This window comes from Anser anser, assembly GCF_964211835.1.
Source record: "Anser anser genome assembly, chromosome: 2".
Classification (NCBI taxonomy): domain Eukaryota; kingdom Metazoa; phylum Chordata; class Aves; order Anseriformes; family Anatidae; genus Anser; species Anser anser.
Genome location: NC_139721.1, coordinates 80,024,061 through 80,039,797, shown reverse-complemented (window position 1 = coordinate 80,039,797; position 15,737 = coordinate 80,024,061). Strand labels below are relative to the sequence as shown.

Here is a 15,737-nt window from a genome sequence, read left to right as displayed (position 1 = left end):
TTTTTTTAATAGAAGAGGAAATCAATATGTTCAAAGGAAAGCCAAATCTTACTTTTGTTTCTAGAAGATACAACTTAAGAAGCTGACCTGTACCATTTTCACAGAGGAATTGGTTGCATATTCCACCCCACTCTTGAATCTTTCCACTTTCTATTCAGTAGTAAGGCAGCTTTTTAAGAAAAATGTTCATGAGCATTTTCCCCCTTTTTTTCTTAACAAAAATGCTGTCCACTCACACTGGTAATGATTTTATGTGTACTATATACATATACACTAGAGACAAGACCAAGAGAGGGATACAATAATAAGCTTCAAGTAGTAGAAGGCGTCTGAAAAGGAGAAGACAACTGTTCTTGTCATCCATAGATAGGACACGAAAAAATCGATTTCAGTTTCACAAAGGGGAATTTAGATTAAGAAAACTTTCTAACATTGAAAATTGTCAGCACTGCAGCAGACTGCTTACAGAAATTATGGGAGTTTCAGCACTGAAAGTTTTAAAATGCTTAATGTATAAGCCAAGCTTTTGTATGAAAAACTTGATTTGCTACATGCTGCCTTTTAGCAGCATAAAGACAGCTGTCTTTCCTCCAGATCTTCCCTCCATTTTAATAATAGGTGTACAGGATGATTCAGTATGGATATAACTTGAAATACATCTCATCCTATCCACTCTTACCTAGGTTGTGTAAAAGCATATAAAATTCATCTCTGAGTGATTGGGGAGGTTGTTTTCTAATGCCTCTTTTTCTGAAAGTGGAGGTCACAGTGGCCTGGTCTAAATTAGCAATTGTAAGTCACAGCTAATTGTTCACACTTTCCTTTTTTTTCTTTTCATAAATATATGCCCTATGCAAACCTGATCCTTGCCAGGACGTAAATACAGAAAAGTCAAAAGAACACATGCTGCTTACACATAGGAGAGAGCAATGGCTGGAATGTGGAGCATGCGTCACACACATGCTGCTAACTCCTGCACGGCAGGCATCCCCATTTTATTTGGGGGAGAAGAGCACTGGAAAGACACCCCAACCCTCTGTAATAGTAAAATATCAAACCAGTCATGGGAGTTTGGGGGATATGTTGTTTAGACCAATTTGAGATAGATGAGCCTGGTACTGTACTCTCCAGATAAAGTTCAGTTCAGCATATCCCGTTGCACAGCTTACAGCCCAAAAAGTTGGAATTAGACTCCAGGACTCAAACATTTCCACTTGTGCTCTTGTTTAAATGGTTGATGCCAGCAGCAGTAAATTTACGAGGTGCTCTGTCTGGGCCTTTAACAGTTAGGAAATGTGAAGAACTGAGCTAAACTGAAAAGACTCAGGTTCAAAACTGGGGGAGAGGGAGGAAAAATCCTTATAACACGAATCCAGTAGAAGAAGAGAAGGTAAGGCAGGGAACTTCGCATCTCAGTAGTAGCGTCAGAGGACCGAGAGCTGGTGAAGATTGAATGTACATCTCTTTTAAGCAGAAAGCAGTTCTTGGGCTTTCTTTGCACTGATAAACTCTCACATCTGAAATATATATTAAAAAAGCAAATACTAGCTCTTTTTACTGATTATAGACTGTTTGGATGTTTTGGGCTATCAGGATTTTTTTTTTTAAGTTGTTTTTCTCTTATACCTGTGAGACTGACATCCAAATGCTACGGAGCTTGAGGTCCTCCTGTCCTTCACAGACTTTGCATTGGAACGTGCTAAGAGCTTGGTCTGGGCATCTCTGAACCTGGGGCTTGTTGTTCAGAAGCAGAGAGCTAATGGACCTGGGGTAGCAAACTGGCTGGTTGGTGGTAATTTCCTAATGCTAGCCAGGTTTTCATATTCATGTGTCCAGAGAAAATAACACTGACCACAGGTGGAGTTCAAGAGAGAAAGCAGAAGGAAGACTTTTTGGTTCTCTAGCCTGCCCGGTCTTCACGTTTAACCCCTTTATCATTTTCTATGCATCTAACGGCAGAATTTCAACCATAAATATGCATCTTGTTTACAAATGTAACACTAATGCTAAGTATAGAGTTTTATCACATCTCTTGCAGACTCATTTTATGATGTCTGTAGAGGTGTTTAAAATGTGAAAATGACAGGAGCAGCCACTTTTCCGTTGCTACTCTTTTGCTATTTCTCTCAAACTTTAGGTGCTCATATACTTTGAAAATTACACATGCTTCTTTAAGAGCTTCTCCCACTGAACTTGAAAGAAAAAAGAAATACAGTTGTTGTTATTATTGTTGTTGTTATTATTATTATTATTATAATATATGAGCCATTTAAAAGAATTCAAAAAGAGCAGCGATTGTATGGATATAAATAAGACTCTTGGCAGATTATTAAATACCACGAACTATCACAGCTGATTTGCACTATGTTATATAGCGCAGGTGTTTGTTACTGTGTGTAAAAATTCCCAGTGTTCAATATCAGTCTTTGGGCTGATATTGTCAATTCCACAACGTAGTGGCATATTGCTAATATTCTGAGATATTGTAATATTTCTTTTGCACCCTGCAAAGAAAGAAATGTTCAAATACTTTAAATAATACTATTTTTTACAGAAGACTTTACCTTAAATAATTGACTCCCATTGAACTCCTGAGAGGTATTTGAGCATGTATGAGCATTTCCAGTTTGCAGAGCAAGAGGCAGGGTTCACAGATTCCCAGCTCTGAAGAAGTTACTGACAGGAGCTTGCTGAGTCCAGAAAGCAAGCTGCTGTTAGATTTCTTTCATTTGCTCCTCTTTTCTAACCACTACACTGCAGTGCTCTCTTCCAGCTCACTTCAGCTTCAGACAGAACTAGCACATACTGATGAGTTTGTAAGGAAGCATTTTTGTAGCTGACTTTTTGTATTTTAAACGTGTCTGGCATTTTTGCATGTCATGGCATAATATTAAATCAATAGGACTTTACAGAAGATACCTGATAATAGGATCTTACCTCACAGTGCTTAAAACTTTTATTAGTGTTTATAGTACTGGTTTGAGGTATTTCATGTAACGTTTCCCTGGACAACTGTTAGAAGAGACTTAAATGTTTAACATATGTGGCTGTGCACAGTAATATAACACATGATTTTACCATTACTATCTGTATCTCCTTTTTTTATCGTTTCCGTGCATTTACAAAATAATGTTCCTTTTGGAAAGGATCCTGGTGGCTGACAGCTTTCCCTGTGAAATCCACCCGAGCAGGAGCCCTAGCTGGATGGGTGGTGAGGTACAACAAACCTTTAGCCTCGTGTTTTTGCAGGGGACCTGGGGATAAGGAGAAAGCTCTCAGTGAACTTTTGCCTGGATGCTTCACCCAAGGTAAATGGCTTTTCAAACCAGTCCATTTTACAGTCATGCAAACACCTCTCCTGGAAGGTTGTGTCTAACGGGCTTCTGCAAACGTGAAAATGTCAGAAGGGTTTAGTTATCTTTCTAACAGAGATGAACAAAAGAAGGCAAAAGGGTTTAAACATAACTGCTCTCTGTAGTAGACTCCATGGTATTCCTTGCTTCATTCCTCTTTTTTTTTTTTAACTGCTGTCCTGTATATTATTCTTACAATGAAATAAGGATCTCTAAACTCCCTGTCTTTTTATTTTCATTTTTTTCCTGTCCTGTTTCCTATTTTAAAATCCTTTAACCTTCTCAATCCACTCAGCGAACATGCTACACACAATAACACGTGGTGGTCACCTCTTGGTAATGTCTGTTATGTAAAGAAAAGATTTCAATCCACGTTTTAGGGTCACGCATGGACACAGGTCACCTTTCACTCACAGTAACACGCTGCTCTCAGGAGGTGACAAATGTACCTAGGAACATTTTTCCTTTATTAACCTGTGGTAACCTAAGAACAAGCTCCTGAATTAGCTTATCAACACTGTCTACATATCGATTCATAAATGACTGTGTGAGAATGCCTTTGGAAACTTTTAAAAACATCAGCTGTGATTGGCTGTAAAAGACATCCTTGGCACCAAAAAAAATAATAATAATAAGGAGAAGACCTTTCACATTCTCCAGTTTATGAGCAGAACTGATTTACTGATTTTGACAGGATATATGGTGTGGTAGATACTCAGAAATCACTATGTGCTCTACCTCATAATTCCTCACACTCCTCATTTAAAGATTGGAGAAACTGAGGTTGGGAAAAGAAATAAATCACGGGGATCTCAGAAGCTCTTGATCCGATCCTTTGAGTAGAGCAACAGTCTGTCTGTCTTCCAACCAGCGGGCTGACTTGTTGTTTTCTGTAAGAGGCACCGCACCAGCGCAGATTGACCTATGCGTAGTCAATCTGTGGCAGTCATTTGTCCAAGGTAACCTTTTCTTTGTATTTCAGAGACAGCCTTTTTTCCTCAAGGTGATCCATACTAATGTGCTTTGTGTTCATGTGGAATATGGTTGATTTCAGATGAGAAGTTCTGGTTTTATTATTTTTTAGATCTGCTTTTATTTTTCCAACCAACATGAAAAATGACCAACAATTCAGACCTATGCCTAGGGGAATCCTGTTCCCAGTCATGCTGATTCTTCTTTGTCCGATGTTGTCTTTCTGAAAAAAAAATGGAAGCCTTTTGCAGAAGCAAAAAATTAAACAAACTGTCTGAGTTATGAATACTAACCACTGGTTTTGAGACTTTTACTGTCAGGCAAACAAAGAAAAGAATAGACTCTCTATCAAACTTTGTATTTTGGAATTTATATGACCAGATCAAAGTAAAACGTAAGAGCCTCTTCAGTTGTGGCAAATTAGTATAGTCTCAATAAATACAGAAGTAAATGATATTTTGGCTATGAAGGGAATTGCTTGTGTGGAGAGCTAGCTATGGGGTAGAGAAAAAGCTCTGACTATTTCAAGTATCTGCATTCCAGTATCTCCTTCTTTTACTTTCTGTAGTGTATTTGTTTTTAACAACTCTATCAACTTCCTGCCTGGAATAAGAGACTTCTGAAGCAATAGAGGCTTTCATCTGAAAAGCACACCTTAAGACGTAGCAATTTCAAGCAGCCACATTTAAGGTCCCTGTTAGGGCCCTTGTTCTCTTCAGAGCAGGGATCACATTGCATACTAGGCTTTTGAAAAGCATCAGCACCAGTGCCAAGGCGCCTCTGCCCTTAGAGGCTTCTCACATATCGTGTAGCCTTTTTGCTGACAAATTCCTTTGGCGTGCAAATACTTCTGTCCCTGCTAGGGCTGATGTCACTGAACCAAGTGCATTTAGGATGCTCACCTCTCTATTTGCTTCATTTGGAAACAGATATGTATGTAAAAAAAGAATGGATTCAAGGCGCTTTCCTTCCTAAATAATTTGGGTGTCTCTTCCCTCTGTTTTAGTCAAATGTATGAGAGTAGTTTGTTAATTAGTTGAGCTGGAGTTGCCAAAGTAGCCTGTATACCTGCGCAGTCTGGATGGGAAGCCTTTGCAACTGCTAGCGTCCTCAAGCAGCTGAGCATCAGAGCATTTTCTCTTCCTACACAAGCCAGCAAAATGACCACATCCAGCAGGCAGAGCTCTTCTACAACTAAGGTCAACAACTTGGCCAAAATATTTGATCCAAATGCTCTGCAAAACCAAGGGCCTGATATTGCAATGGAGCCACCCCAAATTCTTCGTGTTGAAAGCAGTGATGTCAGCACATCTGAAAGTTTTAACATCATGGATATGAAGTTTGCCTCCCTTGAACAAAAAATAGATAAGCTGTTGACTCTGCAAGACAATGTCCTTAAGAAGCTTAACAGTGTTTCTCAAGAAATCTGTTGCATTGAAAAAGATATTGAGATTGTAAAAGCGGAGACATCTGAACCTGCATCGAGGATGGAAAGAAACAAAAATCTAAAAAGTAAAGAAATGAAGAGGCTTTGCCTTACAATGAAAAAATCTCTTTCTGATATAAACAGGAATGCAGAGCAGCAAGTTAAAAGACTAGATGGACTGGAGCAAAGTGTTTCTGGAATACAGAAGCTTGTAGGGCCTCTGGCTGAAAAGGTTAAAACATTAATAATTCATCATTCAAGCTTAAAACACCATGTTCAAAAACGTAAGCTTTATAAGTTCGGTGATTACACAAAAGGAGCTGGACATGGTTTTGGGATGCAGATTTTCTCGCAGACAACAGCTGGTGCCCTGCTCAAGAAGAAAATTGAAAAGGTGAGCCTAGGTTTGTTTTTCATCTTGTCAAGAATCGTTGCAAGCCACAGATATGTTCTCCTGTATGCTTAGCTCTGTCATTTCATTAACATTTAAGCGAGAACAACCCATATGCTTTAAAAAGGAATCGTATTAGAACAAACTGAGCAAGTTTTGGTGGAAAAGATACAAAAATCTACTTAGTGATAACCCCGTTTATTTTTTTCTAATGATCTCCTTACAGTTATAATGCATAGTTAGGGGTCACTGACATCGGTGACAAGATTGTCACAGAGTTCAGTGGGCTTGGGTCCTGGATATACATTTTACTGTGATATTCACCAGATTTATAGTGATCGGGGGAAATCAAGTTTCAGGAGTCATGTTGTATGTCGTGTAGTCTACACTCAGTGAAACTGATGAAAAACCTTCTGATGACTACAGTGGACTTTGGATTGGGGCTGTGCATGTGTATGATGTCCTTTATTTCAAAGAACAACTTAAGTGTGCTGTTCCGATCTGGTATTTCTGCTGACATCAGTGGGGAGGGAGGGCTTCTAAACTGGGATCCGAGGTAAGGTTACTGTAACCAGAGCTGTGGCTTGTGTAAACTTCCTCAGGGGAAAAAATGCCTGTGTCACCGTAATGGGAGTTTCGTTCTGTTCTTTACAGGCCAGATTAAGAGACCACAAAAATCTCTTGAAAGGTTCCACTGAGTAGAATAGGCCCTTGTAAGGCAGTTTGACTATTCTTTGTTTGGTAAAGAAGCCCAATAGCACTAGAAAATGAAGGAATTTCTTCTAACAAAGTATGCTGAACCCGGAGTGAACCAAAAAGGTTGCCTTTCATATTCTTTTTCTGCTTTGCTTTATTTTTCCCCCTTAAGAAAAGAAAAAAAAGATCACATACAGGCTTCACTGTTTGATACACTTAAAGAGTAATTAAGGGAGATTGGTTTTCTAAAGTTTTTGAGCAGGAGAAGCATCGTGTGAAGTTATCACTGGAAATGGCCTCCCTTGAAAACAGAAGCGCCCAGTATTGCTCAGCTGGCTTATTTGTAGGCAGCCCCACTTCTCAGCTAGACCAGAAGCATCTGAGCCCTCATGGGAAACTTCACGGCGGCTGGTGCTGAACAGCAGCAGAGGAGCTCCTTGTAAAGCTCCATCCATTGAACTGTCTGCTCTGCCACCATGTAAGGATATAACATGCACAGCCTTGTTCCCAGGACATCGGTAACTGGGGGGAGAAGTTGCTGCCCTGCCAAAGGAGACAGGCAATAAAAGTGATTTTTTACAGGCCTTCTTTGAACATCAGGTCGGGCTGGTTTCAATGCAGGAGAACAAAAGAGAAGTTTCCTTCTTTTGTGCCCTTACCTTGATGAGAAAATATTATTTATTTTGCAGTTAAGGCTTCTTTTACTTTTTACTTTTTAAAACACCAACAAAGGCATCTGTTGTGAAAGCCCCATGCACAGAGAGAGACGCAGAGGGCATCTGTGTAAAGCTGCGATCACTGCAGCCTGAGGTAGAGCTCTGCCTGTGTCGGTGACAGAGGCTGTCGTCTGCTGTAGAAACATGGGGGAAGAGAGAGGAGGGGACCGTGCTGGCTTTTTTGCCGGTGGCAGCCTACTGAAAAAGACTCAAAAAGAGGAGGGGTGAGGGGGGGTTCTGTCTTTATTCCAAAAGCAGCTCCATTTGTAATCCCCTTGCTAATTCATTGCTGTTCAGGCAGACTTTCGGCAATGTAGAGTGGCCTCAGTAGGAGCTTGTCTAGCACCAGGGCTTAGCAAAGGCAGCAGGAGCACGTCTGGAGTCATGCTGGTGATATTATTACTCTGTTAATATTATGTTTGTTTTATTAGATAGCATACATATGTTAGCTTGTCATTACCTTCCTCGCTGTGTGTTTGATTTATTAGTAAAGGACCATCATAAAATTATCAAGCTATCTTGCGAACAACAGCTGGCTTTAGTAAACACTCAGTCATCTTGGTTTTAAGTAAAAACAGACTTGAATTCAGCCCTGCATTAAGAATAATGGAAAACGGTATGATATCCTTCAGCAGAGACTGCTGAGCCTGGGTGTTAGTTTGGTAGGAGCCAGTATTCATCAGCGTTCAGGACAAGCACTCTCCCCTGCCTGAGGAGGTAGAAACAGCATCTCTGAGCAAGTTAGTGAAACACCAGGTGCATGAGACACTGTGAAGTCGGTTGCTTGTGCCTCTGCCTGCCACTTATTCAAAACAGATTTACAAATGGAGTTTTAAAATATTGTGACAAAAGAAAAAGAAAAGCAAAACGGAATTTCTCAAAAAGAAATTGAGAAATAGCGGATTGGGTATCTTCTCGCCCTTGCAGAATTTTGCACCTGAAATATATCAGTGATACCTGGTGGCATAGCAATGAACAGACCTACCCAGTTGTGCAAAAATTAACCCTTTATTCTGTTAACACAGTCCTTATCGCTGTCCCCAGCCCCCACCTGAAGACAATTTTGACCAACACAGAAGTGCTGGCCACCAGTCGGTAAGACCAAAATTGCTGTTACTGCAGGTGGACTCCGTATTGCATCACTGAGCAACCCTGCCATCGCTCCAGACATGGACAGCCCTATTCTGTTCCCTTATGGCCATGAGCAAGATGATCCGCTCTCTACAGTTGTTTTGGAAGGACAGCACCTGCTTTTGTGCACTGCTGAAGGTGGTCAGGTGTCCTGGGTGACGGGCCAATTTGTCACCCACCCTCCCCAAGCTACCAGCACGTGCTGCCTGATAGTGGCTGAGCTTTCTGATAAATACCTGGCTGTCCACAGCTTGGGTCTGCAAAATAATCCAATCATCCTTAGTTACTAGTAAGCTGTGCAAGAAGTGGCCACCATACATTTGGATAAAGCAGTGCTTACGTACTGCTGAATCACCTGCCCTTCCATCCTTCCCTCTTTGGAGAGGTGCTCCGCTTTCTTAATTGTAGGGATGATTTTGATTTTTTCCTAACTTGCTCATTTTACGGAACCGGATTGAGCAGAGAGCAGTTGAAAAGGCAGAACAAAGGGGACAGCTGCCTCTGTTGGGAGGGAAGAAGGGCAACGGGAGAGAGGTAGAGAAGTGGTGATAAGCAGCTGGGGTGTGTAATCTCTCTTCTGGCTTCAGCAGCAGCTGGAACAGTTTCCAGATCACAGCCTCCACAGGGACTTTTTGTGCTCTGCAAAATATAGGGATCACTCTTCTCTGAAACAAAATTTCTGCTTTCCTGCCTTTTACTGCCATCCTGAAATACCTCTGCTGCCTCGTACAGGAGGTTAGTTTATTTCTGTTTGGGGTTGGAGTTATAATATTGTGTAGCCTGCAGACACTTCGTGCTTTGTCACTGCTGCCAAATGTCTCCCAGCCATTTTCCACCGCATACAGCATGACCCCGTCACCATGTGGCTGAGAGGAGTAGCACGCATTACTTGTTGTTTGAAGTTATTTTCTCACTACTACTGCCCAGGGAAATCAGCAGTTCTACAGTAAGTGTCTTTAAAAGTCCTGAGGTTTTCCTCATATTCACCTTTCTAAGTAGTCCGTGATAATCCTGTTGCAAAATGACTCTGTAACTCCATTTGCAGTCTTAGTCCTTCCACCCATAAAGAAAGAGGGTAAAGCGATACTTCACTTATTCCCTCCAAATTAAATGGCTTAGAGATCCTATGTTATTAACCTGCAAATACTCACCTGGAGAGTCAGAAAGCCCCTTCTGTTGCCATCATAAAAGCGGTGCTGAACTTTCTGCATTTGCCTGCAGGTTGCTATAATTTCAGTCTCCTGCCATTTCTACAGGCATTGCCACAGGACTAATGACTATTAGCAATTTAAGGCTGTTTCCCACACTAAAACTCCCCAGCAGTGGGAGTTGTGCTTTCTGTTTCAATCCTCTGTCCCTCCTGTGCGGGTATCACTGTGATTGCAAGTCACTGCTTGCTTTAGCAGAAGTCTGCAATGAAACTTCTGTTTGCCACCTGTGTTTTAAGATCCGTTCAGCCTCAGCCTCTTACCATTCTTCTCATTCTGTCACTTTGCCTACAAATACTAACTGGTCCCTTATGCATTATTTACATTCTCTCCAGATTGGCTGTGTTCTGTAAATTTTTCATATTCCAGCCAAGTAGGCAGGAATTGATTTTCATTTTTTTTATTCTGTCTGCAAGAGTTTCTGCAATCCTCAGTGGTTTTGAGGGCAGAATCTTTCTGTAGGATCTCAGCAGATGTGTCGTCTACTGCTTGGGCAACACAGCTCGTCAGTGCTGCCTTTGCAGCCTTGCATGGGCTTTAGCTGCCTTTGTATTTGGGAATGCTTTTCTGTCCCTCAGGACTGATGCATTTACCTAAATATTTCCTCACTAGAGCATTCCAGTTTTCCAGTGAGCTTTAAAATATCAAAGTTATATTTTCCCCCCTCACTTTCTATAAAACCAGGGTGTTTTATTCAGACAAGACATCTTCATCTAATGTTGCCCCATTCTCTCCCCTGCTGTCAACCACAGGAGGTTTTTCATGCACTTCCAATTCAGAATGCTGTGTAATTTTGCTTTCATTTAGCTTCTGAACTTGCTCTCTGCTGTCATGTTCCTTGGGTAGCATCCTGCCCTGGGCGCTGCTGCTGCTGTGGTTTTGCTCCCCCAATACCTCTGAGGAACGTGTGGAATTAAAGCAGGCACCTCTGATTTCTGAATAACTGCATACATCCTCATATGGCTTATTGGCATGACATCAGTGCTGCGTGTTACAGTCAGCATTTCAGGAATCCACTACAATTCCTTTGCAAATCTAGAGAGACCTATGAGACAAAGAGGTAACTGGTAAGTGCAGGGGAGCAAGACAAGACAGGTTATTGGAGAGGAGTCCTGCAAAAGGCTCCTTGAAGAGGGGAGACAGTGGTAGGAGGGTTTTGCCCAGGCAAGAGGACTTTGCCCACGCCAGTCATCAGAAGACCACCAATTAAAGGCAGGCTCTCCACCATGCTGGCTTTTGATGACAAGGGTAGCTGTTCAGGAACGTAATTAATTTGGTGCTGTACTGGCAGCACCCTGGGTTTGGTGCGCACACACCAGTGATGCGGAGCAGCGATGCCTGGCTGGGCAGCGGCCCCAGCAGAGCCTGGGATGAGTCCAAGCACATTCCTTTCAGTGTGTGCTGCCTTCGTGGTGAGGTGCCACAGGAAAATGTGTGTCTGTAAAAGGGAAATAAAGAAATCCCAGATCTTCCCCACCACCACCCAAAACCCCTTGATGTTAAATGAAGTGCGTTATTAGGAAACCTGCGTTTCTGGACTCCAGTTAAAAGTGAGTCATCAGAGCTGCAGAGGATGATTTTTGAAGTTTGTAACCCTTTGGAAATCTCCCAATGGTGTGATTTCCCAAAAGCAACTTATGAGGAGTGGTTCAAGAAGTCTGAACATATTTGCCATGCATATCATTGCATGCTTAGCTCAGCTAAGTATGTAAACCTGTGAAATATTCTCATACCAATGAGGCTACTCAACCAATACAATTGCAAAAAGTTGCCCCAGTAGTTTGGCAGATGGGTGGTTTATGGGTTTTATTGACTTCTGAGCTGACTTTTCCCCTCCTTTCTCACAGTGTGACAAAAGTGAAGCCCGCTATAGAGGATGAGATGTTTATTGGTAATGTGAAAAATGTGGAGAATAGCACCTAGGAAGTTTTTGGGATGTGGCCCAGGTACATATGACGTACATGTGCACCTGTGAAGCACATGGGACCCTATCAGTTCTCACATACAAGAGGACATCAAGCAGTATGGAGAAGGGGTGGATCTGAGGCTGTCTCACCTAGGGTGACGTTATTCCGAGATAATAACTCATGGCTCGGGGGTATTTGTGTGTGTGACTGAAAGAGTCTTGTGACTTGGGTTTGGTTTATACAGAAAAGTGATTTCGTTATCTAGTTCGAGGAGCACTGTAAAGATTGTGGAAAATCAAAAATTTTGCCAGAAGGTGCCAGTGGGTTGTGTAGCATAGAAAAAAATGATATTGAGGCAGATGTACCACCTGACAGAAAAAGCAGAGTTCCCGTGTGTACATTTTCTCTCATTAATAAGTTTGAATCAGAAACGCATTCACATTTTACATTGCTGGGTTCTTGAGAGGAAGATAAAAACAGGGTTTATATTGAAGAGCAAGGTAAGGATGGATACTGTCTTTTGGGGATAGCACAGGAGGCATCACCATGCACTCTGATGCCCCAAGGTCTCTTTCATACATGACACATTCTCCTGTGTACCAGTGTGGAGATGCTGAGAGGATCCACTGTGCTGTGCTCAGGTGGAAAAACCCATGTCTGAATTCTGTCTGGTAGTGAAAAGAAATCTTCACAAAGCCTGAGTTGCTGAAATCATGTTGATAAATGGCTGGTGACCAGGTCTTATACAAAAACCATAATAAAGCTCTGCAAAGTATATTAAAAACCTGAGAAAGAGAAACTGTGTAAGAAGCATGCTCTAGGCATATGCAAAGTTTTGTGTCTTGGTATCAACCGACTGAAGTTGAACGTAATGTTCTAACATCAAGAGAAATGCAATGGAGTGATAAAGGACCTCTAACTAAAAGCCTGGGGCTGCTTCATGAGGCCATTTATTACAAAAATTTTTGCAGTAGGAAAAAAAAAATCAAAGAGTTTTATTAGGTGAATAAAAAAAATTGAAAGTTAGCTAGGAAAACATTCCAAGGTTAGGACTGCTACAGTATAAAGAAGGAATTTAACTAAGTACAGCTCATTAAAAAGGAGTCAGATGTCTATAAAAAACATTAATTTCTCACTGCACTTGAAATCTCTGTTAAAATATGTTATATTTATACATACGATTGCTTGTTGCTTAATTTCTGCAGGTTTCATGACATACTTTCTGAAGTCAATTTAAATAATTTCCTAAAGTGTCTTTTTTTCTGTGATCTATACTGGAGTTTTAGCCACCAGAGTATCTTACATTATTCTGTTATCACCATGTGGGCTTTTGTTCTCTCTCTCTTACTTAGGGTCTAACAATGAAATATGAATATGAAAGAGTATGTTTAAGTTTGGAAAATGTATTTTTGAATACACAATACCAACTTGTATGGGTACAGACACCTTTATGCTTTGGTATATTTTGTAGGCTCACAATTTAAATTTTAATATTTAACCTTTTCTGGAACTAAAATGAAAACTTCATTAAAAGATTCAGGCTTGTATGAGTAGGGAAAATATCTGTAGTGCCATAAACCTCACTGTGTATATTCGAGTCATTAAAGAAAGGGAAAATAATAGGGTGGAGGCAAATTTGCACTGAGAAATATTAATTCATATAATTTTAGGAAGTATGGACTGAAAAGAGTCACACCACCAAATTTCAGGAAGAATAATGCATGAATAAATAAAGTCCCATAAGGATTAAGTTAAAAGGACCCTTAGCTGTACCCACACTGAAGGAAGAAGTGTGTTACGAACCCCCACACTTTTCAGATGAGGTCCTCAGAGAAGTGTGATGGCCGTGGCTGCTCACAGGTGAAGGAGCCCATTGACTTCATTCAACTTCAGGAGATCTGGTGTGATCTCACCCTTTCAAGGGAAGAAATAGTGAGGGGAAAGTCATATTTTTATTGCTGGACTATAATTTGACAAGTTGAAGTCACATGCTGCTACTAAGAGCAAAACCCTTCACATGGAGTGAACTAGAGTGTGCACAGACAGGCCACTCGTGTCTATAGATTGTATCAGTCAAATATCTAGTCCTCGTATTTGTTTTTCTTATTCTGATGCACTACCGGCCCTATACTAATTGCAAATTGTTGCACTGATTAATTCTGAAGAATACCAGTAAATGTTTTATTTGTATTTTCTTTTTTTTTTTCTGCTCTCATTTGGATTAGTATGAGCTCCTCCTCTGCTGTTAAAATATAAGAGATCAGAAGTGATGCTTGAATAAACACTGTAGTAATTTATGTAACACCATGGCAGTTTCAGATATTCAGCATCATCCAATGTTCCACTAGCTGGACTTTCAAAAGCTGGCTTCCATATTTCACACCTGCAAACTACAGCAATATTGAGTAGGAAGCACTGTGTGCCTGCAATTAATTCTGAATGCAGAAGTGAAATCTGGCACCATGCATCAAAGAGCTTGGAGGCCGTTTCTCTGGCTATTTGCTCAGCTGACTGTATTTGATCAGAGCTGATGTCCTCAGTGGTGTGGTGAGGTTGACATACTTACAGGAATCCGAGTGCATTACTAATTGCGGTCACATTGCAGAATGAATAACTCCAAGGCTTTTCCGTGCCTCTTTCTGTGCTTTTTCCACTGTGAAAAACAGAATGAGCATTGGTTGATTCTTTGTGATCCACCTGGAGCCGAGACATTTATATTTAAATTCCATGTGAACAAGGCTCCAATTTATATTTCAAGGCTAGTTGGCTTGTTGTATTTAGACATTTCTCATCTTGCAGCTTGCACCTTCATGGGACTGACTGCATCCCAAAGAATTGTCAGTCTCAACTCTCATGCTCACAGTACAGTTTCTTTGTCCCTTGCAGATTAAGATTTTCTGAAGAAGTCCTGCTGAAATCCCTCCATGCAGTTTTATCCAGTTTTTCGTAACTGTTTTTGCTTCTCAGGGTGTTTCTTTCATGCCTATTTTCTGCATAGCTTGATGAAATTAAAATAAAATAAAATTAAAAAAAGGCATAAAAATGCAGAGGGATTACCAGAAATGTGTTTAGTAACAGGACTGACTCATGCCCAGAGTACAATATGAATAAGCAGTGGGACTGCTTACATGATTAAAACACTCAAAGTTTAGTGCCTTACCCCTGTATACTTTGTTGAAACGTACCATGCTGCTCAAAGAGAGAAAGTAGTCTCTCTGGAAAATGTTTGGAGGTATCTGCATTTTTCACACCTTTTGGATCTATTACTACTAATAATGGTGCCAGTTCCATAGTCCTGTGAGAGGAAGAAGGTAGGTGGAAAAGAAGCACTGGTCACCTTTCTACGACATCGAGGAGTGGCCAATGAAAAAATGCACTGAGCAAATGGCAGAGGAATATTTGTAAACAGGGACAAACATAGAAGTAATAGCTAAGTTTTTGAGGAACTGGCTAAGCATAGAGCACCTCTAGATGTCACTGTAATATTGTAAAATGTAGATAAGAGAACACTACAAAGCTGATGGGATGGTTTATATGCTCTGATTCATGGTAACTGTTTCGGTCAGCCTGTAATAAATTAATGGATCATTAGAAATGCTGTTACCAGACGTTGATTAACAGCAAAAATCTTTTTGCAGTATGTCAGTAAGACTGTTACTAAAAATTTTAGTAGAATATTAAATATTCCTAGTTTTGTTTTAACTAACCTAGTTTTAACAGCAAAAGCTGGTGCAGGGTAACAGCTCATTCCTGGAACGCTTTTCTTTCAGTCCCTGAGGCTCAATCCTGATCTTTTCTGGGCTGTTTTTATGCCAACAATGATACTGATTACAACTGAGATCATTTCTCCTGCTTTACACCAGTACCAACCTGATCAGCTTGGTAGTGATTAAAAAAAGCACCGTCGTTCATAGGAGAAGCATGAGTTAGATCATAG

The 15,737-nt window shown here is 40.7% G+C and overlaps 1 protein-coding gene and 1 long non-coding RNA gene across 2 annotated transcripts in view; one reads left to right on the top strand and one right to left on the bottom strand.

Annotated features, from left to right (window-relative positions):
- Positions 1–5,238: 5,238 nt before the first annotated feature.
- Positions 5,239–15,737, top strand: part of MYLK4 (myosin light chain kinase family member 4) — a 32,257-nt gene continuing 21,758 nt past the window's right edge. The window contains exon 1 of the mRNA XM_083821956.1: positions 5,239–6,145. Within this exon, the coding sequence (XP_083678082.1) occupies positions 5,486–6,145 (660 nt within the window). The 5' untranslated portion in view covers positions 5,239–5,485. The remainder of the gene's footprint in view (positions 6,146–15,737) is intronic.
- Positions 14,484–15,737, bottom strand: part of LOC310893271 — a 36,583-nt gene continuing 35,329 nt past the window's right edge. The window contains exon 3 of the long non-coding RNA XR_014578858.1: positions 14,484–14,798. This is a non-coding gene — a long non-coding RNA (uncharacterized lncRNA). The remainder of the gene's footprint in view (positions 14,799–15,737) is intronic.